This window comes from Pristiophorus japonicus, chromosome 4 (assembly GCF_044704955.1).
Source record: "Pristiophorus japonicus isolate sPriJap1 chromosome 4, sPriJap1.hap1, whole genome shotgun sequence".
In the NCBI taxonomy this organism is placed as follows: domain Eukaryota; kingdom Metazoa; phylum Chordata; class Chondrichthyes; family Pristiophoridae; genus Pristiophorus; species Pristiophorus japonicus.
This window is the reverse complement of record NC_091980.1, coordinates 72,068,849-72,094,849: the sequence shown is the minus strand read 5'-3', so window position 1 is coordinate 72,094,849 and position 26,001 is coordinate 72,068,849. Positions and strand designations below refer to the sequence as shown.

The following is a 26,001-nucleotide window of genomic DNA, read 5'->3' as shown; positions in this document are numbered from 1 at the left end:
GTGGATGGGATGCCAATCAAATGGGCTGCTTTGTCCTGGATGGTGTTGAGCTTCTTAAGTGTTGTTGGAGCTGCCCTCATCCAGGCAAGTGGAGAGTATTCCATCACACACCAGACTTGTGCCTTGCAGATGGTGGAAAAGCTTTAGGGAGTAAGGAGGTGAGTCACTCACTGCAGAATACCCAGCCTCTGACTTGCTCTTGTTGCCACAGTATTTATGTGGCTGGTCCAGTTAAGTTTCTGGTCAGTGGTTCCCCCAGGATGTTGATGGTGTGGGATTCCATCATGGTAATGCCGTTGAATGTCATGGGGCAGTGGTCAGACTCTCACTTGTTGGAGATAATCATTGCTTGTCACTTCTGTGGCGCGAATGTTACTTTCTACTTATCAGCCCAAGTCTGAATGTCGTCCAGGTCTTGCTGCATGTGGGCATGGACTGCTTCATTATCTGAGAAGTTGCAAATGGAACTGAACACTGCAGTCATCAACAAACATCCCCACTTCTGACCTTATGGTGGAGGGAATGTCATTGTTAAAGCAGCTGAAGATGGTTGGGCCTAGGACACTGCCATGCGGAACTCATGCAGCGATGTCCTGGGGTTGAAATAAGAACATAAGAAATAAGAGCAGGAGAGGCCATTTGACCCCTCAAGCCAGCTCCGCCAATTAATAAGATCATGGCTGATCTGATCATGGACTCGGCTCCATTTCCCTGCCCGCTCCCCATAACCCTTTACTCCCTTATCGCTCAAAAATCTATCTCCACATTAAATATATTCAATGACCCAGCCTCCACAGCTCTCTGGGGCAGAGAATTCCACAAATTTACAACCCTCTGTGAGAAGAAATTCCTCCTCATCTCAGTCTTAAATGGGCGGCCCCTTATTCTGAGACTATGTCCTCTAGTTTTAGATTCCCCTATGAGTGGAAATATCCTCTCTGCATCCACCTTGTCAAGCTCCCTCATTATCTTCTATGTTTCGATAAGATCACCTCTCATTCTTCTGAATTCCAATGAGTATAGGCCCAACCTTCTCAACCTATCTTCATAAGTCAACCCCCTCATCTCCGGAATCAACCTAGTAAACCTTCTCTGAACAGCCTCCAAAGCAAGTATATCCTTCGTTAAATACAGAGACCAAAACTGTATGCAGTACTCGAGGTGTGGCCTCACCAATACCCTGTATGGTTGTAGCAGGACTTCTCTGCTTTTATACTCTATCCCCCTTGCAATAAAAGCCAACATTCCATTTGTCTTCCTGATTACTTTCTGTACCTGTATACTAACTTTTTGTATTTCATGCACAAGGACCCCCCAGGTCCCTGTGTACTGCAGCACTCAGCAATTCTTCTCCATTTAAATTATAATTTGCTTTTCTATTTTTCTGCCAAAGTGGATAACCTCACATTTTCCCACATTATACTCCATCTGTAAAATTGTTGCCCACTCACTTAGTCTGCCTATATCCCTTTGCAGATTTTTTGTATTCTCCTCACAATTTGCTTTCCCACCCATCTTTGTATCATCAGCAAACTTGGCTACATAATACTCGGCCCCTTCATCCAAGTCATTAATATAGATGTAAATAGTTGAGGACCCAGCACCGATCCCTGCGGCACCCCACTAGTCACTGTTTGTCAACTGGAAAATGACCCATTTATCTGAGATAGACAAATTTTTAAGGGAATAAAGGGTTATGGGGAGCAGGCAGCGAAGTGGAGCTGAGTCCATGATCAGATCAGCCATGATCTTATTAAATGGTAAAGCAGGCTCGAGGGAGCAGGTGGCCTATTCCTGCTCCTATTTCTTATGTTCACAGGGGAAAATTTTCTGTGACACTGTCCATATAAGATTGGTGTCTTGCCCTACTCTGTAGGGACAAAAGGTGCAAACTGAATGTTTTCTTTAATTTAATTAAATGCTTTTTATCACCACCCTTTAAATTGTATGTTTAATTAAATGAGATCTTTATCCTAATAAGCGGCAGGCATAAACCATGGCTTTAAAAGAGAAGGATAATTTGTTGTGTCAGACAAATACAATTCTAGAGTTAAACAATATCTATAGTTCATACATGATTTAGAAGTACTTTAACAATAAAAAAGGGAAAACTTCCTGATTCCAAAATGTATATCCTTATTAGAGAAAAAGGCTTGTATTATACTAATCCCTTAAAAGGAAGTTTTATGCATATTTGAGGTTAGCTCAGGTTTTAAGGTCTGTTGAGGGCTCATGGCTGTCTCAATCCTCATGGGCAGTTTTGTAGCACATGTTCTCTTAGGATCAGGGCAGTATTGAAAGAAGTGATCTGGAAGAAACAGCGAGACAAAGTTATGGCTTCCTCCATATGGTCATTTTTATCGTTCCCTTGATTGTTTGGGGCTGTTGCTTGTCAATATAGGATCAGGAGTAGGCCATTCAGCCCTTGAGCCTGTTCCTCATTCAGTTGGATCATGAGTGATCTGTATCCTAACTCCATTTATCCGCTTTGGTTCCATAGCCCTTGATACTCTTGCCTAACAAAAATCAAATCAATCTTACTTTTGAAATTTTCAATTATCAATCCTCAAAGGCATTTTGGGGGCAACAAATAGGCTTCTTCAAATACGGCTCATGAATTGATTGGCATTCCCTTCATCCATTTTCTTTGATGTGGCTCAGTTATGCATGTTTCCAGAGTTCAGTCTTTTGTATTATCACTGAGATGTGACACAGTCTTTTTTACTTCGCCCTGTGGACAGTCATGTAATATAGGTATTCATGGTGGTCAGTTTTTCTTTTATTTCAACCATGAGGTGTGAGTCCTTTTACTCCAGAATGTCTGGAGCCAATTTCACCCTTTTTATACAAAACTTCCTTTATTATATATTTTTTTACTGTATATTTGTGTCTTCCCCTACTCTGCTATATTACTTCCTTGATCTGAGGTATGCATTCAAATCTTTTTCTTCCGTTACAGTCAGCAGACCTTTGTTGCTACATCAGAGTAGGCTCTATCAGCGCTAATTGATTGTTTTGGTAATTAGCAAATTTAAGTTTTCTCTTTCAGTCTTTGAGCAGAATGGGGGGAAAAAATCAGGAATTTTAGTTTTTAGATCAGGCTGAAAGCATGTTTAGGTGCCATTCAACTAGTGCCATTCTAGAACAGTCTCCTCGGACATTCCTCAATTCAATACAATCCTTATCAACCTCAGTTCCCAGCTGCTGTTAGATGGGAACAACACACTTCAAAGTCTTCATGAAATGTCAGAGGAACTTTCTAGCAATCAACATTCATAAGACTTTTCAAGTATGTTCCAGACTCAAGTTAAGGCAATTTATGATGCACCCAGTTCTTGGAAGGGAAGCCTTGTCTGCAGATCATCTAAATTCACTTTGGGCCAGTGCAGGAAGATCTTGGGATTCAGCTCAGTGAGCCCAACCAAATAGGGATGTTGGCTGTGAGTAGGATCCACTCACAAGATGATTCCTTTAAAGATATACTGATTGGGTGATTGAGGCATGTTCCATGTCTGCCTGGGCAACTAGGGAGAAAGCACTGGAAACTCCATTTTCCAAATAGCTGCCTGACAGTGTTCACAGATTGACCTTTCTGGTTGCCGGCTTCATATCAACAAGCACTGAATGACCTGTGAACCTTTGTTTCCACCTGGCATCCAGGTAATTACACTGCCTTTCGCACCATCAGAAACAGTTATTATATCTCCTGAAATGGTATGGATCCACCAACATCAACCCTTATCCAAGAAGCACAAGAGCAAAAATGTTGACTGAGAATCCCCTTTTTAAAAAAAAAGTATTAATTTTATGAAAACATTGATTGGCATCAGCAGTATTCACAGGTCTCAGTCATGGTAATGGTACAGAAATTGGTTTTGTACCAGCACAGGAAAGGAGGTGGTGCCTTTTCCAATGCAAGGTAAAGGAATGGCACCTTGTCCAAAATAAGAGGATAATGTCTCAGCAAATCAGCTGAATTGAGTAGCATTTTGCTGAGGGGCAAGCTGACTTTTCAGTATTTTCTGATGAGGAAGAGTAGGAGGTTGTAGACAGTGATGGCTCAGAATACATTTATTTTGGCCGGATTGCCTCATATCTGTCGATCCAGCTCAGCTAAGGATGAGCAAGAATTGCTATATTAAATCCAATAGATATGTTTACCAGTTAAGCTTTAAAGGGTTCCCTTTGTCACAACCATGTGGGCCAGAACAAAGATTGTCTGGGAGAACCCGCTCCAAGCAGTGGGTGTAGGATTATGCTCAGATAGGCTAAACTGTCTCCCCAGATGTCCTATTTTTACAGCCCCAATCTGACTTGTGCTTGGTCCTCTGGGATAAAACACAGCAAGTCACCTGCCATGGGGAAAGCACCATTTCCTCCTCCAGAAGGAACCAAAGCTACTTGGCATCTGCAAAGGACACTTCAGATACAGAAGGCTTCTTACGGGGGTGACATTTGTGTACAAGCAATCCACCCAGTTGATCCAGTTACCACCTATATTCCAGCTACTGATCAGAATAAAGTGATGTTTGACAAGCAGCAAAATAAATGTAGCAGTCCGTCATGGATGGTTTATAATAAAGTGCAAGAATGGCAACTTATGGCATTGTCATCCACTGCTTTGCAAGGCTAAGAATCTGAATTAAATAAGCACCAAATAAGAACGTAAAAAATAGGAGCTTGCTCTGGCATTCAGTAAGACCATGGCTGAACTTCTACATCAACTCCACTTTCCTGCCCAATCCTCATATCACTTGATTCCCTTAATGCCCAAGAACCTATCGATCTCCGTCTTGAATATACTCATCGACTGAGCATCCACAACCCTCTAGGGTTGAGAATCAATCTAGTGAATCTTCGTTGAATCCCCTCTATAGCAAGTGTATCCTTCTTTGAGTAAGAAGACCAAATCTGTACACAGTACTCCAGGTCTGGTCACACACAGCCTTATTTAATTGCAGCAAGACTTCTTTACTCCTGTACTCCAAACGCCTTGCAGTAAAGACTAACAGACCATCAGACCATTTGCCCTTTTAATTGCTTAGTGTACCTCATAATCATAGAATCATAGAAATTTACAGCACAGAAGCAGGCCATTCAGCCCATCATGTCTGTGCCGGCCGACAGAGCTAGCCAGCCTAATCCCACTTTCCAGCTGTTGGTTCGTAGCCTTGTGGGTTCCGGAACTTCCAAGTGTATATCCAAGTACTTTTTCAAATGCAATGAGGGTTTCTGCCTCTACCACCCTTTCAGGCAGTGAGTTCCACACCTCCATCACCCTTTGGGTGAAAATAATTCTCCCCAAATTCCCTCTAAACCTCCTACCGCTTATTTTAAATCTATGCCCCATGGTTATTGACCCCTCTGCTAAGGGAGATAGGTCCTCCCTATCCAATCTAGAGAGGGATATCATTTATATAGAGAGACAAATTCTATAAGAAAAACCTTTTGGGGAAAAATGTGTTGAACACCATGAGCCCTTACCAATAAATGGGTCCTATAACACCTACCTTTGATGCCTTGCATCGTTGTATTACTTCTTAAAATATGAAGCTCATTATGACCACATTTCTTAGTGGTGGATAGTTCTTGCTACAAAAATTTTGAAGCTTGATTCCTTATATATTTTAGAATCCAATTTGCCTAACTCTCTGTTCTTGACTGTGCCTCGAGTAAACAGTAGCCCAACTCCATTGCTGTGGAGTAAGAGCTTTGCACATTACATACATGAAGAGGAGTGGGAGAAGATGTGTTCTGTGATGTACTCTTTCTACTAACTAGATTTTGTGAGACATTTGAAATGATCAGATTAGACCTACTACACAGCATCTTGACTCTCACCTTTGGAGACTAACTATAGCACAAATTCGAGAATGCTAACACTTTTTGGAATTGCCTGATTGAACTCTATTGTGGTACAATCCTTAAAAGGATTTAGAATTATGACCTTATCATTCAGCCAAGATTGTTTTGTGGGCTGTCTGGCAATATTTCCCTGAACCTCTACACAGGACATTGATTCATGTGTCCTTCATATTTCCAAAAGGTGTTCTCTGGTGCCAGGCGGGCTCATTGCAGGCTGCCTTGGTTCAAAAACTTTTGGCATTTGAAGTTAATTATATATTTTCTGTTATTTGATGACATGAAATTCCTACGGTTATTGCGGAATATTTTTCCAAGAATATCAGGTCGTCATGAAGATGTATATATATTCAAAAGGGAGTTAGATGAAGTCCTTACTACTCGGGGGATCAAGGAGTATGGCGTGAAAGCAGGAAGTGGGTACTGAAGTTTCATGTTCAGCCATGAACTCATTGAATGGCGGTGCAGGCTAGAAGGGCTGAATGGCCTGCTCCTGCACCTATTTTCTATGTTTCTATGTATCTGATTATATCTAATGTACTCACTGAATGATCTGGATTGGCGTGTGTGGGGGAGAATGAAGGAAGTCCCTATTATCTTTCCTTCCATCTGATAGTCCCTCTCCCCTCCTATTCTGGAACTGCTCTGATCTTTTCCTTAGTACACAATAGGTTATAAAACAATGGCAATTGTCTCTGGCTGTAAGTATAATGCAACAGTGTGAAATAAGACACAAAAATGTCAACACTGGATTTCACTTTATACATTTATCTACTATTGTACACAAATGCAATATTTTTTTATTTGTGTAACTATGATGCACTTCTTTATGTACTGACAAATTATTGAAAATAATAGCTCAATTTTCCCCAATGATTTGCGCCGTTTTTTTGGAGCAGGCTGCTCTTTTTGGCCTAAGTTGAAAAAACACAGTTTCCCCAATCAATTTGCACCAGCGGAACTCAGTTACGATTTTTTTAGATCAGTTTTCTTTTTCAGCCAAGGGGGCCGTAACCAGCCACCTACTCCAATTCTGACCATTTAGGGAAGTTTGGGCAGCTGAGAATTACTCCAGTTCTGCTAAGGCCAGCGTATGTGGCTTCTCCAGAAAAGCCTTCTGGAAAGTTAAGGAAATCGGCGCAGGTAAGGAAATCGGCGCAGCAGATGACTGGACACGCTAAAAGAATTGAAAAATACATAGCAGCAACTTACCTCCAACCCCGCCCGAAGGCTGTCCGGTCCCATTCTCGGTCCCCGGTTCTCTCTCACACACAAACACACACACAGAGAAAATCCGGGGACTGAGAATGGGACCGGACCGGGAGAATGGGGACTGAGAATAGGACTGCACCGGCAAGCACTTCGGGCGCGTTTGGAGATAAGTTGCTGCTATGTGCTTTTCAATTATTTTAATGTGTTGGGAGCTGGCTGTATGCTTCACTTTTCTGCCTCAGCTCGCATTGTGTCCCTGGTTACCATGGCAGCCCGATCTTTTTGGCGCAGATCAAGGCTCCACCCCCAAAACTAAAGGTTGTGTTACGCCTCGGCAAAATGAAGAAATCCAACGGGGAAAGTTAGAGATTTTTTTTGTCATACGCCAAAATATCGGGCGTAATTCTTCAAGTATGCCAAAAAAATGCTTTGGGGAAAATTGAGTCCATTGTTTTGTAAGTTCCTCTAACTTGTATATCTCAGCACCTGCGAATCAATAAACTGTGGGAGGGGGCAGAATGCTTGGTTAACCACTAAGATGTTGTATGCAGCCCTCCTAGGAATGATTCAAACATTAATTTCATAACTGAACATTTTTGTGAAGATAATTAGGTGAAAATCAATAACTGTAAACTTTAAAAGCATATTGTACCCATGTTGCTGTGTGGTCTGAGCAGTGTGTTGGCTGCTAGCGGCGCTGTGCGGAGTGAGTTCTGTGCTGCACTTGGAGTACCATACGGATTCAGCAGAGCATTGCATCGTGACAGCAGTCCTTCTTACTATCTGACATTTTTTTTGATCCTAGATTATTGAAAAAGAGGAGCCTGGACAAGTAGTTTACATCAGTGACATGGACCCGGACAGATGTACAGAAAATGATTTAATCCACCTTGCTGAGCTCTTTGGGAAGATTACTAACATCTTGCTAATCAAAGCGAAGGGTGAGGTAAGCACAAGCACTGGCTAAACTGTGATCACTTTGAATTACATCAGTGTGCGGAAGTGTAATATCCATTCATTCACATATCCGGTTAAGCCCAGGTTATTAAGGAAGAGAATTGCAGAAACAATACCCCATTTAGACATTTTTGGAAACTAGGTAATACAGTGAGCTAGTAGCTTACCATCCAATATCTGGCTAATTGTAGTGAACCATGAGGTCAAAACAGCAACCCTTGTCACTGTATTGGCTTACTGGGCATATCATGTGCCCTCGCAAAATTTCATTGATTTGGGAAAGTGTAAGACCATGGCCTAAGCTTTAAACGACTAAACAGTTTTATTATAAATAAATTAACTGCAGTAAAGGTTGTCACAAATTTACTGTAATATACAGAACTTGTCTACTCCTTGAACTTAAAAAAAAAGAGCAACCAGAGAAACCCTGCATTAATAGTCACAGTAAACCTGGCCCTCATAATGTCGTTTAGACTTCGGCAAAGCCCTCTCTGTATGTCTCCCTCTCTCTCATAGTTTCAGAAGGATTGATGAATTAGGGGAAGTCTGCCTGAGATGCATGTTCAAACTCATTCAAAGGTTAGCCAAGAACAAAGGATATTCAATATGTATCTCTTATTGTTGCATCAGGCTAACAAACATCCACATGATAAGCTGATTACGGCTCTGATGCTGAGACTATCCAGTGTCATGTGATTATAACAGTCCCTTTCAAATCATAAATGGAAACAAATAAATGAATATACAAATTAAGCATGTTGTCTCTGTTCCTAGGTAGCTGTGTATCAAATAGTCTCGGTTATTTGACAGATCAAACAAAAAATTCTACTCAGTGAACTAAATGCTCTATTTTGTGTGTAAATTAACCTTGGGCTTTCTTAATCCAGCTCCGAGCACAAAACTGCCCATAGGAAGTAGTTGTCATGAGATTGTCATAAGGATGTTTGTGTCAGAAATAGACCAATGTTCACAGTAACAGTAGAGATTACTCTTCTTAGGTTAGGATTACGGGACATTTTTTGAGCAAGTAGAAGGAGGTTTGCTGAACGATAATAAATGCTTGACTTTGACAGTGGGTGGCTAGAAGGGGAAAATAATTTAATTTACCTGATTTGATATGTTTTGCCTTGATGTGCACAACTTTTGATAATAGACAATATTAGAACACAAGTCTGCAACTCTTCCTCTCGTGCTGTGCAGAAGGTATGCCCTTTCTAGGTACAGGCTGGACCTCTGTGGTCCGGCACCCTCAGGACCTGACCGGTGCCAAAACAGTGAATTTTCCGAACCACGGGAGGTCACGCCTAGCCTAGCCTTACTGGTACTTGTAGACAGCGCATGCTGTGCTGCTTATGATGTAGTCACATACTATCCCCCAATTACACCATGAGTCTCAAAGCGCCATCTGAAGTGCAAAGCCACCTTGGCTTACCATTCAGGTTATATCCACTGAACTTCAAAATAAGCTGCAGGTTTGGGTAGTGCATTATTTACCGAGTGTGATGAAGGCATTCAGGATCCCGGGCGCTGTCTACAGGTATCGGTAAGCCTAGGCTAGGCGTGACCTCCCGTGGTTTGGAAAATTCACTGTTTCGGCACCGGTCAGGTCCTGAGGGTGCCGGACCACAGAGGTCCAGCCTGTACCTAGAAAGGACATACCTTTTACACAGCACGAGAGGAAGAATCGCAGACTTGTGTTCTAATATTGTAAGCTATCAAAAGTTGTGCACATCAAGGCAAAACATATCAATTCTGGTAAATTAAATTATTTTCCCCTTCTAGCCACCCACTGTCAAAGTCAAGCATTTGTTATCGTTCAGCAAAGCCCCTTCTACTTGCTCAAAAAATGTCCCGTAATCCAAACCTGAGGAGAGTAATCTCTACTGTAACTGTGAACATTGGTCTATTTCTGACACAAACATCCTTATGATAATCCCATGGGTAGTTTTGTGCTAGGAGCTGGATTAAGAAAGCCCAAGGTTAATTTACACACAAAGTACATGTGACAAAATAGAGCATTTAGTTCACTGAGTAGAATTTTTTGTTCTGTCAAATAACCTAGTCAGTCCTCAGTTGCCTGCTGCTACAATGCAGGGTAATATTCCAATGAAATAAATAAACCCGTTAAAATCTTGAAGTATCCATTATTTTTTGACTTTTCTACCTTGGTACCACAAATGCTGATGACAACTATAGGCACTGGCCTAGACTCAGTGTAGCACTGATATTCTGACTTTTTGGGCAGATCGTTTCATTTTCAAACTTGAAACAAACTTCTACACAAACACAACTTATTCCCATCATCATCTTATAAACCTTGATCAAATCACACGTCCTATAAACCTACAATCTAGAATTCTGTGTACTGACAGTGATTTATGTTGCTTGAATTAACTTTCTGTATTGTTATCTAGACTTGGCTATGCAAGATGTTAAAAACTTTCAGCATTTTTTACAGATATCTACCTATATTTAATGTGTGTGTTTTAAGGGATATGTGGAGTTGTCCCACAGTGAAGAAGCTCAAGCCATGGTGAAGTTTTACCAAACAAAGCCATCTGTTATTAAAGGGAACGTCATCAAAGTGGAAATGAGCCAGAAGTACAAGAGACTGACCATGAAGGTATTTTACATACATTTTTATACACATGTGGGACAGTCAAGTCACCGTAAATTACATAAAACTCTTTCATGCATGATGTTAATAACAGGTGTAAAGCTGTGACCTGAAAACATTTCCCAACCAAAACAGGTGACTTAAGAATGGGAGACAGTGCTATAGCTTGGTCTGGTAAAGTAAAAATGACTAACCATCCTGGGACTTGGCCAGGCAGAGTAAGAATGATGGGCAATATTGAGGATTATCCAATCAAAACAGGCAAGTAGGTAAGTAATGTACTGTGTGTGTTATGAGAAGAAAAAGTTTTTCTAGACTGTCAGCCATGCAAAAATGGAGAACTCTGTGAACCCAATCACCCTGTTAACCTGGATGGAGAACTACAGGAAGCAGGGAGTAGTTTTTTAAAAATTTGTTCATGGGATGTGGGTGTCGCTGGCAAGTCCAGCATTTATTGCCTATCCCTAATTGCCATTGAGAAGGTGATGGATAGCCACCGCCTTGAACCGCTGCAGTAATGGTGACCCTGAAACTACCGGACTGTCGTAAAAACACATCTGTGGGGTTTTTATTCATTCACAGGATGCCAGCATTTATTGGCAGCATCCTTAATTGCCCTTAACTGAGTGGCTTGCCATTTCAGAGGGCAGTTAAAACCCAACCACAATGCAGGCAAGTAGGTAAGTAATGTACTGTGTGTGTTATGAGAAGAAAAAGTTTTTCTAGACTGTCAGCCATGAAAAAATCTGGAGTCACATGTAGGCCAGACCAGAAAAACACGGCATATTTCCTTCCCTAAAGGACATTAGTGAACCAGATGTGTTTTTACGACAGTCCGGTAGCTTCAGGGTCACCATTACTGATACTAGCTTGTTATTCCAGATTAATATATTAACTGAATTTAAATTCCCTAACTGCCATGGTGGGATTTGAACTCCAAGCTTCTGGATTACTAGTCCAGTAACATCACAACTATGCTACCGTCCCCGGGTGATAAAGGTATGCAACCGTCCCCGGGTGAAGGTACTCCCAGAGTGCTGTTCAGGAGGGAGTTCCAGAATTTAGACCCAGCGACAATGAAGGAACAGCGATATATTGATATATTTCCAAGTCAGGGTGGTGTGTAACTTGGAGGAACTTGGATGGTGATGGTGTTCCCATGCACCTGCTGCCCTTGTCCTTCCAGGCAGTAGAGGTCACAGGTTTGGGAGGTGCTGCTGAAGAAGCCTTGGCGAATTGTTGCAGTGCATCTTATAGATGGTACACACTTCAACTACGGTGTGCCAGTGATGGGGGGAGTGAATGTTAAGGTGGTGGATGGGATGCCAATCAAATGGGCTGCTTTGTCCTGGGTGGTGTCGAGAATCTTGAGTGTTGTTAGAGCTGCACTCTTCCAGACAAGTGGAGAGTATTCCATCACACTCCAGACTTGTGCATTGTAGATGGTGGAAAAGCTTTAGGGAGTAAGGAGGTAATTCACTCGAGAGCCACAGTATTTATGTGGCTGGTCCAGTTAAGTTTGTGGTCACTGGTTACCCCCAGGATGTTGATGGTGTGGGATTCTGTCATGTATGTACATTCTGTTTGTAGCCACCAGATGGGGTCATTGTTGGAGGCCACTGAGCAGCACGCTCATGGTGCTGCTCAGGTATAAAAGGCCAACCATTTTGAGAGTCAGGCACTTTGGGCCTAAATAAAGCAGAGCCAAGGTTGTACCTTGCTTAGTTAAACAGTACTCAGTTTGAACCTTTATTGCATACATAACATTTGGCAATGAGAATACAAGAACCTTTGTTTGCAAAATGAGCACGATTGAATTTTTAGTGCGATTCGTGGAGGGAGAAGATTGGGCAGACTTTGTGAGCCGTTTGAACCTGTACTTCGTGGCCAAGAAAATGAAGGGAGTCGACGATGCAGATCGGTGCTGGGCCATCTTCCTCACTGTGTGCGGTTCAAAGATCTACAGTCTGATAAAGAATCTACTCATGTCTGGTGATCCAACAGAGAAAACGTACTAGGAGTTGTGTACATTGTTACGGGAGCATCTCAAGCCAGACGACGGCATCATCTCGAGATACAGGGTTTTATACACACGTTCGATCGGAGGGCCGGAGCGCGGCGGAATTCATTGCCGACCTGAGACGTCCAGCGGGACCGTGCAAGTTCAGGACGGTGTTGGCAAACATGCTGCGGGACTTCTTTGTATCAACCACGAGTGCAAACTTCTGGCAGTGGAGAGTTGGATTTAAAAAGGGCCATCCAGATCGCTCAATCATGTAAGACGATGGACAGGAGTCTAAAGCAAATATCGGTGAAGAACCGAACCTCGGCAAGTACTGTAAATGCGATTGATTCGGCGTTCAGCAGAGCGGAACATGGCAGGGTCTATCCGGCTGCATTCGTGAAACCTGTGGCTACCCAAAATCCACCAGTGGGAATGTATCCGACTTCTCTGTGTTGGCGTTGTGGGGCAAATCATCGGCACCAGCCGTGCCGATTTAAGCAAAAGCAATATAGTTGCAAAGGCTGTCTGAGAGTGGGGCATCTCCAGCGCAAGTGTCTGCAGATGAGCAAGCGAGCTACGACACACCACGTGGAGAATGAGAGTCAGATTAGCGCGGATCTGGATATGCAATCCGAGATGTCAGAGGAGGAAGTGTATGGACTATACTCCTTCATAACCAAGAGTAAACCAATTTTGATTAATGTGAAGTTTAACGGGATGCCGGTATCGATAGAACTGGACACGGGGGCGAGTCAATCGATCATGAACGAGAGGGCATTTTATAAGCTGTGGAATACTAAGACTGAGAGGCCCAGGCTGAGCCCTGTTAACGCCAAGCTGCGCATGTACACCAAAGAACTGATAAAGGTGATTGGCAGTGCACAAATTAATGTGTCGTATAACGGTGCGGTTCACGAATTACCGCTGTGGATTGTTCCAGGCAATGGCCCAGCGCTGCTCGGCAAGAGCTGGATGGAGAAAATCAGATGCGACTGGAACAACATAAAGGCGTTGTCATCGGAGGAAGATACATGTGCCCAAGTATTGAGCAAGGTCCCCTCGCTGTTCAAATCGGGTATCGGCAACTTCACGGGAGCCAAGGTGCAGATCCATGTGGACTCAGTTGCAAAACCTGTCCATCATAAAGCTCGGGCCGTGCCTTATATGAGGGAGAAGGTCGAAATTGAACTGGACAGACTCCAGCATGAAGGGATCATATCACTGGTCAAATTTAATGAATGGGCCAGCCCCATTGTTCCTGTGCTGAAAAGTGATGGCACAATCAGAATCTGTGGAGACTACAAGGCTACGATCAACAGGGTTTCGAAACAAGATCAATTACCGAAGGCTGATGACTTGTTTGCGACATTAGCCAGAGGGAAGTTGTTCACAAAACTGGACGACGTCAGCCTACATGACACAGAAGTTGATCGAGACGTCAAAGAGACTTGTGTGCATTAACACGCACAAAGAACTGTTTATTTATCACAGGTGCCTTTTCGGAATTCACTCGGGCAGCAATATTCCTGGAAAGTCTACTGAAGTCTGTTCCCAGAACCGTCGTGTTCCAAGATGACATCCTGATCACCGGTTGTGACTCCAAGGAACATCTGAACAACCTGGATAGAGTGGGACTCGGACTGAAACGCTCGAAGTGCGTCTTCATGGCACCGAAGGTCGAATTCCTCTGGAGGAAAATTGCCGCTGATGGTACCAGACCTACTGGCGTGAAAACCAAGACCATCAAGAATGCATCCAAGCCGCAGAATGTGACGGAGCTATGTTCGTTCCTGGGTCTACTCAACTACTTTAGTAACTTCCTACCTAAATTAAGCACCTTACTAGAACCACTGCACATGCTATTGAGAAAAGGCGACAACTGGGTGTGGGGCGCATCGCAAGACAGAGCTTTCGAGAAAGCCACCAAGCTGCTTTGCTCGAACAAGCTGCTGGTACATTATGACTCATGTAAACGTTTAGTTTTGGCCTGTGACGCATTGTCATATGGAATTGGTTACGTACTCCAATAAGCCAATGAGTCGGAGAAACTTCAACCTGTCGCGTATGCATCCAAAAGTTTGTCTAAAGCGGAACGAGCCTACAGCATGGTAGAAAAAGAAGCTTTAACGTGTGTGTACGGTGTTAAAAACATGCATCAATACCTGTTCGGTCTGAGGTTCCAATTAGAGACTGATCACAAGCCGCTCATTTCATTGATTTCCGAGAGTAAAGGTATCAATGTCAATGCTTCATCCCGCATCCAAAGGTGGGCGCTGACATCATCTGCCTATGATTATGTCATTTGCCGCAGACCTGGCACAGAGATTTGTGCCGATGTTTTGAGCCGGTTGCTGTTGCCCACACCAGAGGTGGAAACGCCACAGTCGGAGGATCTAATGTTAATCATGGATGCTTTTGAGAGTGAAGGAACCCCTGTCACGGCTCAACAAGTTAAGACCTGGACCAGCCAGGACCCAATTTTATTGGTGGTAAAGGGTTGCATCCTCAAAGGGGATTGGTCTGCCATACCTAAGCAAATGTGCGAGGAGGCAAAACCGTACATTCGTTGCAAGGACGAACTGTCTATTCAAGCAGATTGCATATTGTGGGGCAATCGCATTGTAATGCTCAAGAAAAGGAGAGAGAAGTTCACATGTGAGTTACACAGCATGCATCCGGGTATAGTGATGATGAAGGCCATCGCCAGGTCCCATGTATGGTGGCCAGGAATTGATTCTGAGCTGGAAGCATGCGTGCATCAGTGCAACACTTGCATGCAGCTCAGCAAAACACCAGCGGAATTGCTGCTGAGTCTGTGGTCGTGGCCATCCAAACCTTGGTCCAGGATCCATGTAGATTTTGCAGGTCCCTTCCTGGGCAAGATGCTTTTAGTGGTGGTGGACACTTATTCAAAGTGGATAGAATGCATAATCATGTCATCCAGTAAGTCCACAGCAACCATAGAGAATCTCGATGTCATGTTCGTGACACATGGTCTGCCTGACATAGTGGTCAGTGACAATGGGTCATGCGTCACCAGTCAGGAGTTTCAGGAGTTTGTGAAACTTAATGGCATAAAACATGTAAGGTCAGCACCGTTCAAGCCTGCGTCCAACGGGCAAGCTGAACGTGTAGTACAAATTATCAAGCAAAGCATGAGGAGAGTAACCCAAGGGTCACTGCAGACCCACTTGTCTTGCATACTGCTGAGTTACAGGACAAAACCCCACACACTCACAGAGGTCTCGCCTGCTGAACTCATGATGAAATGAGGTCTTAAGACCAAGCTATCTCTCGTACACCTGGATTTAAATAATCATATTGAATACAGAAGACAAAGCCAACAAAGGTACCACGATCGCGCAACTGTGTCACGCGAGATTTCTGTTAATGATCCTGGATATGTGTTGAACTATGGTCAGGGTCCCAAATGGATCACTGGTACGGTCAAGGCCAAGGAAGGCAATAGAGTATTCGTTATTAAGCTCAAGAATGGGCAAACTTGCAGGAAACACATGGATCAGACAAAGCTGAGGCACACAGACAAGCCGGACGAAGAAACCATCGACGACCAACCAACCTATTAGCAGTCTTCAGAGGACTCGAGGGTCATCGTTGAACCCGGAATTTCCATCACGGACCTGTTCAATAAAAATGGACTTGCAATTCCTGACATGGCCACTGCCACCCCCAACAAGTCAGCCATCAGCCACAACAGACCCTGCACACTCACCCAAGGCTAGAATCGAACTGAGACGGTCAACCCGGGAGCGCAAAGCACCGGACCGTCTCAATCTGTGAAATACTGTGATAAAATCTCAGGGGGTATTGTCATGTATGTACATTTTGTTTGTAGCCACCAGATGGCATCATTGTTGGAGGCCACTGAGCAGCACGCACATGGAGCTGCTCAGGTATAAAAGGCCAGCCATTTTGAGAGTCAGGCACTTTGGGCCTAAATAAAGCAGAGCCAAGGTTGTACCATGCTTAGTTAAACAGTACTCAGTTTGAACCTTTATTGCATACTAAACAGATTCCATGATGGTAATGCCGTTGAATGTCATGGGGCAGTGTTTAGACTCTCACTTGTTGGAGATAATCGTTGCCTGGCACTTGTGTGGCGCAAATGTTACTTGCCACTTATCAGCCCAAGTCTGAATGTCGTCCAGGTCTTGCTGCATGTGGGCATGGACTGCTTCATTATCAAATGGAACTGAACACTGCAATCATCAGCGAACATCCCCACTTCTGACATGATGGAGGGCAGGTCATTGTTGAAGCAGCTAAAAATGGTTGGGCCTAGGACATTGCCATGCAGAACTCCTGCAGCGATGTCCTGGGGTTGAGATAAGAACAAAAGAAATAGGAGCAGGAGTAGGCCATTTGGCCCATGTGACCAGCTCCGTCATTTAATAAGATCATGGCTGATCTGATCATGGACTCAGCTCCACTTCCCTGCCTGCTTCCCAAAACCCTTTATTCCCATATTGTGCAAAAATCTATCTACCTCCGCCTTAAATATATTCAATGGCCCAGCCGCCACAGCTCTCTGGGGCAGAGAATTCCACAGATTTACAACCTTCTGAGAGAAGAAATTCCTCTTCATCTCAGTTTTAAATGGGCGGCCCCTTATTCTGAGAGTATGTCCCCTAGTTTTAGATTCCCCTATGAGTGGAGATATCTGCTCTGCATCCACCTTGTCGAGCCCCTTCATTGTCTTATATGTTTTGATAACATCACCTCTCATTCTTCTGAACTCCAATGTGTATAGGCCCAACCTACTCAACCTATCTTCATAAGTCAACCCCCCTCATCTCCGGAATCAACCTAGTGAATCTTTTCTGAACAGCCTCCAATGCAAGTATATCCTTTTAAATACGGACATCAAAACTGTACGCAGTACTCTAGGTGTGGCCTCACCAATACCCTGTACAGTTGTAGCAGAACTTCTCTGCTTTTATACTCTATCCCCTTTGCAATAAAGGCCAACATTCCATTTGCCTTCCTAATTACTTGCTCTACCTGCACACTAACTTTTTGTGCTTCATGCACAAGGAGCCCCCCAGGTCCCTCTGTACTTTGCAATTTTTCTCCATTTAAATTATAATTTGCTTTTCTATTTTTTCTGCCAAAGTGGATAACCTCACATTGTCCCACATGATACTCCATCTGCCAAATTTTTGCCCACTTACTTAGCCTGATTGCCCTCCAACAACCACAACCGCAGAACGAAATGTTGCGTCAGAATAATGCTTGATAGAAGGAATTTATCAGGCGTTATTGAGTGTCCGATAAGAGCAGGGTGTAGGATGGTTAAAATCTGGGGAATGTATTACCTTGTTCATGCCGCACTCGCGCGTTTTGAGTAGCATCGATTCCCTGCAGGCAGCGAGGGTCTTATAAATATGTAATGGTTGGGGTCCTATGATGTAAATAGGACCCCAACGTGATTTTTAACGCACAGTTTCACACCCACAGCCAACCTTGCCGGGAAAGCCTGCTGCAAAGCAGAAGCTAGCCCAGAAGAGGGCCAAGAAGGTAACTTTTTATGGTTCATTGTGAACCAGGAGGAACAGGATTGCTCGTCTGGACATCACAAGGAAATCTTAGGCCTTCTCTGACCTGGTCTCCTCCCCTAACTGCCATCACCTCCGGGAACCCTCACCCCAAGGCACTTGCTTGTTAATGTTGGGACTACAGTGTTCGTATCAACGACCGACATTTCCAACGGCGAGGAGCTAGAGCAAATGTGTTTATTTTTCAAAAGTATATATGAATCATGCATTTAGTTTAGCAGTTTCAGCTTTGATGTTTAATTAGCATGGATCTGCAGAGATTTGACATTTCATTGCCAATTGAGCCAGTAGAGGAAGCATAATTGTAGCTCGAGTTAAGATACTATTTGAGAAACTAAACAAGGTCCAAAAAAGCATAAGTCGACCAAATTGGGGCTTTATTTTCTACAACCCTACAGAATGCTTTTTTGTCAGACTGAAAACCAACAAGATGTGGAGTACTCTTAAATAAGCATTAGTGTAGTACTGAAACGGTCACTCTTTATTGAGTTTGTGAGTACCACATGTTAATTTAAATTAAAAGGTAATGCTAGACAGTTGGTAATAACATTTATGTTGATTTGTCATTACAGCTTGCTGAATGGGAACCAACTGCTGATATGAAGCCTCCTTTTGCAGTATCTCAGCACAGAAAACTTGGTGTTCCTCAAAATACGTCTGCGCCTGAAGAGGACATTTTAGCACCAACAAGCACCCCAAATTTAGCTGAGCTTAGGGCTAAATATTCAGCACAGCTGCTGAGGTGGGCCAAAGTGCCACTTGAGGGCAATATACCCTTTAAAAGTAGGAAAGGACAGAAGACATGGGTTCCTCAAACCTATGAAGGCTATGAACTTGACTGCTTCAGATTCTTACCGTATGCTTTCAAAGCTCCGATGCTAGAATCTCATGAACAATATTTACGAAGTATTACCGGGACTCCTGATATGTATGACTTAGATACACCAAAGATAGATGATGCATTTATTCAACTCCTGGTTGGTAAGAAACTTATAAGTTCACGTGAGGATCTGGATGATCAGTTAGGTGCACCAGAGAGGGTGTTACGTAAGGCACAGTCAAAAGTAGCAGAAATTGTAGGTCCACTTATAGTTGCCATACAGAAGTATGAATTGGATGAATTGTCTGGAGAATTAGATTCCCTTACTACAGAACAATTGAAAGAGAGACTGCAGTCAACAGCAATTTCATGTCATCAATCGATTGTCTGTGCTGGACAGACTCACCGCTGGTTGACCAACCTTCGGTCTGAGAATTTCTTGCAGCTAGTCAAAATACCTAGCAATCCACAAGAACATCCAAATATGAAGTCATCCGATCTACTGAGTGCTGAAGTTGTAGAACAGTTACAAAAGAGACATAAAGCTATAAAGCGTACGACCGTCATACCAGCAGTGGATATAAAGCCAATCGAGAGGAAAAAACTTCCGAAATGGAAACTGGCATATTACCGCAACCCAAATTCATTCAGAGGCCGTGGTGAGTCTCTTTCCCCGTGGTGAGGGGCAATAAAAGTGGGAGGGGGGGAACTAAGAATGGGGGGAAAAGCTTTTTTTTTTTGGCCTACTTATGCACCTTCCCTGCACCTATAAATTTGCTCACATCTTCAAACTGCAGTGCCTCTTGCTAGTACCAACTTGATTGTATGAGAACTATATTTTGCTATTTCTAGTTGTTGCATGTAAATACTTTCAAGATTTCACTCAATACAGCATTAATCCTCTGCCTGGCCCCACCCTAGGCCCTACTAAATCTTTGCCGAGCCCACTATCAAAAGTCAGGAAGCAATTGAGTGCTGTCACTTACAATTAGATTGAGGGCTGAATGGGAGTAAATTAGAACAGTTCCTGGTAGAGAAATTGATGCCTTTCTGGGTGAAGATTCCTCCAATCGTCTTTCAGCCATTGATTGTACTGGCACTGCAGGTTGGATTGGTGGAGCAGTAGTGATAGTCCAGGAGAAGATCCAGCAATCTGTTTTAGCAGTAATAGCAGATTGTTTCTGGCACAAGCTGAAACTTTTCAAAAGTGTTTTCTTTCTTTCTTATACTTCAAGCGTTACATGATGAAATTAAGCATGAGAGAGAGAGTAAATGGCAAACCTGGGGCCAGGAGCTGCTATGGTAGAGTTGCCAACCCTCCCAGATTGTCCACATGTCTCCTGGAATTGAGGGTTAAACCTGGGAGAAAAACGGAACTTCATGCCTTTGCACCTCCAAATCGAGGGGAGACCCAGGAAATATCTCCACAAAGAGCAAAACCCAGCCAATAACCAGGAGAGTGGGAAAAACCCTGCACGGTGGCAATATTGACTGCTGCTTTCCAATGCCAGATATTGTTGCAGGAGGAAGGGAAGAGTTTGGGGTTAGGGGAACCTATACTGAATATGATGATTGATCAAGCCCCAATACTGGTATCATTGCAAAAATAACTAGCTGCTTTTTCTAAAAAAAAAACTATTTTATAATGTACTTGAAGCCAGCCATGTTATTAAAAAGAAAGTACTGCTTTAATTGTTGTAATAATACCACATTTGAGCCTCACTATGCATTCATGTTTATTGCTAACATCTGTATGCTCCACGCAGGTTTGAGCCTCTCCACTTTCTTCCTCTTGGCCTCTTTACTGCCTCAAGTCTCTTCTCACTTCTTCTAAGTCCTAGACGGCATATTGCTTTCTTGGTTGCTTGCTCCTCAATTATTAAAGATGAAATAGCAGCGCATTTGGAAAGCAGCGACAGGATCAGTCCAAGTCAGCATGGATTTATGAAAGGGAAATCCTGCTTGGCAAATCTTCTAGAACTTTTTGAGGATGTAACTAGCAACCTATATTAATAGCCCTAATTGTTTTATTACAGGAAGATCATATAGAAGAAAGCCTAAAGGACCTCTCTTTAAGAGCATCCCTTGAAACCAGTAAGAACAAGATGATATCCATTGGATCGCAGCAAAAGGAAACCCTCCCATTTTGTGGATGTCAATATTTTAGAACACAGTTTAATAAAGTTCAAGTTAGATTTTTTTTAAACATTACAACTAGGTTATAAAACAAAAGTAACTTTTTTCTTGCATTTATTGTTACAGAAGTAGGAATTTAAAATGTATGATCTTCCCATGCTACACACTGTTCTCTGGCCAAAATGGTGGGCTGCTGATCTGTTCTGAACATGCACCATTTGTTGGAGGTAGTAAGATAGGTGACTTACTCTACGGCCTCTGCCAATGCTCTCAAGCTGTAACGTGTTCAGAATTTTCTAGGGAAACTTGATCTAATTTTTATCATCCTTCCTGGCCTCTTGGCAACTCCTCCTAATGCACGGATGAGATTGTTTAGCTTGCTTTGTGGGATTTAAGTTTCTATCCTTGTATGATACCCAAGTCAATGATGTTTACAATACTATAATTCTGTTTCTTAACAATGTAATGTGATGTGATCAAAATAAACGTTGAGTGTAATACACTTTTAAGAATATGTCATTAATAAATTTGTGAAAATTGCCATAATATATTCCTTCTGGAAATTTGGAGTTTTCTTGTTCAACTTGCTTGTAGAATTCAAGGATGTTAATACAATGATCCATATTTTCTCTCAGCTGTCTAGTGCCTCAGGGAATGCCACTTCTACCATGACACCTTTAATAAAAATTGTGCCTTATGATCACAAGATGTCCGGATCCATTGTTTGAGGCTCCACTCTAAGCTGTCACCTTAGTTTATTGGTGGCCTAGTTCTTTGGTGTCCTCAAAAGGGAAAGTTTCTTTTGCTGCTGTTTTGAGTTTTGATTGTTACATTTGTTGGTATTTAATCCTCCTCTTACTCAGCTTGTGGGTTTACAGAGAAACCCTTGAAGATTGTTCAAATGTGAAGTTTACCAGAGTATTTATGCTTTTTTAAAGAATTATCCTGGGCTGTTGTCTACTGGCACAGCTGATCCTAGCCCTTGTGTTAAAATTTACATGGAGTGCGACTGATCCTTTGTGATAACTGACGCCTATGACACCTGTCTTCTGTGTCTGCCCTCAGTGCACAGTTTCTCAATGTGAAGCTTTTCTTGAGCGGCTCATTTGCTGAAAGTATGTCCTAGGCTTCAACCATGACTCAGTTGGTAGCACCCTCGCCACTGGGTCAGTAGATTGTGGGTTGAAGTCCCACTCCAGACACTTGAGCACAAAAATCTAGGCTGCCACTCCAGTGAAGTACTGAGAGAGACCTGCTGTCTTTCAGATGAGATGTTAAACCGAGGCCCTGTTTGCTCTCTCAAGTGGACGTAAAAGATCCCATGGCACTATTTTGAAGTAGGAGAGTTATCCCCAGTGTCCTGGCCACTATTTATCCCCCAATCAACATAACAAAAAACAAATTATCTGGTCATTATCACATTGCTGTTTGTGGGAGCTGGCTCTGTGCACATTGGCTGCTGCATTTCCTACATTACAACAATGACTACATTTCAAAAAATAACTTTGTTGGCTGTAAACCGCTTTGGGACGTCTGGTGGTTGTGAAAGGTGCTATATAAATGCAAGTCTTTTCTTCAGAATCTCAAATATCAGCACTTGGTGCAGTGATCCCTTAGCTTTCACCAAGTGCTAAAGTGCATGTCCACTTCTAGGTCTGATCGGAAAATGAATTCAATTAGGGAGCACTCAAGACTTAGCTTAAAGATGCAGTAGTTCAGTTAAATTACATCTACTGCATTACCTTTGTCTATTCTCTGTTACCTGTTCAGAAAATACAATGAGGTTGGTCAAGCAAGACTTTCCCTTTTAAAATCGATGCTGACTATTCATATTTTTGGTTTCTGGAGGTTCTATTTTCTTTAGTTGGAATTCCATTATTTTTCCTACCACTGATGTTAAGCTGATTGGTCTATAGTTTGCTGGACATGTTCTGTCTCCCTTCTTAAATTACAGGTATTACATTCGCTATCTGCCAGTCCTCTGGCACTACACTTGTCCTAGTGAATTGTTACATATGTGTGGTAATGCCTCTGCTATCTTACCTAGATTCTTTTAAAATGCGCAGATGTAATCCATCCAGACCAGGAGTTTTATTCTCTTTCAGTTCGATTACTTTATTTAATATATTCGCTCTATTTTAAATACAGTTATCTCATTACTAATCTCATCATCCGATGTCATGTCCACATGTTCAAGTGAAATAAAGTAATTATTTAATATTTCTGCCATCTCTTTAGCGCTGCCTGTGATATACTGTACATCCGATAGTGGCCCAATTCCCATCCCGACCTTTTTTTTATTTGTGCCTGTAAAATGTTTTACTGTTTTTTATGTTTCTTGATAATTTAATTTTGTAGTTCCTCTTTGCCTTCCTAATTGTCTTTTTGATTTCTCTCCTAATCTCTTTGTATTCTCCCTTATTATGCTCTCCCTTACTGTCCATGTATTTAATGTATGCCTCTTTGCTTACATTCAATTTTTCCCTTCTAGCTTTATTCATCCATGGTGTCTCATTAGTGTTTAGCTTGTTCTTGTTTGACTCATTTGACTCAAAATACACATTTGTAAGTTCTAATACTAATGCAATATACAGGTACTAGTTCCTCCTTCCAAGGTTGCCTTCCAGTTCTCTATCCTTCATCACATTTCTTCTCATCAATGTGGTCTTCACAGACCTAGTGGATTCTCTATCACTGAAGTACTACAATTTTAAACTGCCCAACAAAGAACTTGATGGTTCTTGAATAAGAAAAATATGACACTCCTTTAGAAATTAACAAGAATCTCCCAATGCAACAATGTAGATGTATGTCACACTACTTGTATGTCTAAGAGAACACTGAAATTCAGTGATCAAACATCGCAAGTTTCTACCAATGTTGATTCAAAGATTTCCAGCTGAGCTGATCTTAATTTTATCCTTTGAGAATGTTAGTAATGCATCTTGGACTTGGTCTCCAGTCGTATTGGTTAACCCTTGCCACTGGATCAAGACCAAGAACATAGAAAATAGGTGCAGGAGTAGGCCATTCGGCCCTTCGAGCCTGCACCACCATTCAATAAGATCATGGCTGATCATTGACCTCAGTACCCCTTTCCTGCTTCCTCTCCATTCCCCTTGATCCCTTTAGCCATAAGGGCCATATCGAACTCCCTCTTGAATATATCCAATGACTGCATCAACAACTCTGCGGTAGGGAATTCCACCGGTTAACAACACTCTGAGTGAAGAAGTTTCTCATAAATGGTGTACCCCTTATCCTTAGACTGTGTCCTCTGGTTCTGGACTTCCCCAACATCGAGAACATTCTTCCTGCATCTAACCTGTCCAGTCCTGTCAGAATTTTATATGTTTTTATGAGATCCCCTCTTATCCTTCTAAACTCCAGTGAATACAGGTCCAGTCGATCCAGTCTCTCATATGTCAGTCCTGCCATCCAGGGAATCAGTCTGGTGAACCTTTGCTGCACACCCTCAATAGCAAGAACGTCCTTCCTCAGATTAGGAGAACAAAACTGAACACACTATTCCAGGTGAGGCCTCACCAAGGCCCTGTACAACTGCAGTAAGACCTCCCTGCTCTTATACTCAAATCCCCTAGCTATGAAGGCCAACATACCATTTGCCGCCTTCACCGCCTGCTGTACCTGTATGCCAACTTTCAATGACTGATGTACCATGACATCTAGGTCTTGCTGCACCTCCCCTTTTCCTAATCTGCTGCCATTCAGATAATATTCTGCCTTCGTGTTTTTGCCCTCAAAGTGGATAACCTCACATTTATCCACATTATACTGCATCTGCCATGCATTTGCCCACTCACCTAACCTATCCAAGTCACCCTGCAGCCTCTTAGCGTCCTCCTCACAGCTCACACCGCCACCCAGCTTAGTGTCATCTGCAAACTTGGAGATATCACACTCAATTCCGTCATCTAAGTCATTAATGTATATTGTAAATAGCTGGGCTCCCAGCACTGAGCCCTGTGGCACCCCACTAGTCACTGCCTGCCATTCTGAAAAGGCCTCATTTATCCCGACTCTCTGCTTCCTGTCTGCCAACCAGTTCTCTATCCACATCAGTACATTACCCCCAATATCATGTGCTTTAAATTTACACACCAATCTCTTGTGTGGGACCTTGTCAAAAGCCTTTTGAAAGTCCAAATACACCACATCCACTGGTTCTCCCTTGTCTACTCTACTCGTTACATCCTCAAAAAATTCCATTAGATTTGTCAAGCATGATTCATAAATCCATGCTGACTTGGACCAATCATGTCACTGCTTTCCTAATGTGCTGCTATTTCATCTTTAATAATTGATTCCAACATTTTCCCCACTACTGATGTCAGGCTAACCGGTCTATAATTACCCATTTTCTCTCTCACTCCTTTTTTAAAAAGTGGTTTTATATTAGCTACCCTCCAGTCTATAGGAACTGATCCAGAGTCGATAGACTGTTGGAAAATGATCACCAATGCATCCAATATTTCTAGGGCCACTTCCTTAAGTACTCTGAGATGCAGACTATCAGGCCCCGGGGATTTATCGACCTTCAATCCCATCAATTTCCCTAACACAATTTCCCATCTAATAAGGATTTCCTTCTGTTCCTCCTTCCACTAAACCCTCGGCCCCCTAGTATTTTCGGAAGGGTATTTTTGTCTTCCTTCGTGAAGAACCAAAGTATTTGTTCAACTAGTCTGCCATTTCTTTGTTCCCCATTATAAATTCACCTGAATCTGACTGCAAGGGACCTATGTTTGTCTTCACTAATCTTTTTTTCTTCACATATCTATAGAAGCTTTTGTAA

The 26,001-nt window shown here is 42.6% G+C and overlaps 1 protein-coding gene across 1 annotated transcript in view; it reads left to right on the top strand.

Moving 5' to 3' along the window:
• LOC139262088 (uncharacterized) overlaps window positions 1-21,891 on the top strand; it is a 28,693-nt gene extending 6,802 nt beyond the window's left edge. The window contains exons 4-7 of the mRNA XM_070877240.1: window positions 7,880-8,020; window positions 10,523-10,654; window positions 18,802-19,708; window positions 21,086-21,891. Of these exons, the coding sequence (XP_070733341.1) occupies window positions 7,880-8,020; window positions 10,523-10,654; window positions 18,802-19,708; window positions 21,086-21,138 (1,233 nt within the window). The 3' untranslated portion in view covers window positions 21,139-21,891. The remainder of the gene's footprint in view (window positions 1-7,879; window positions 8,021-10,522; window positions 10,655-18,801; window positions 19,709-21,085) is intronic.
• Window positions 21,892-26,001: the final 4,110 nt, after the last annotated feature.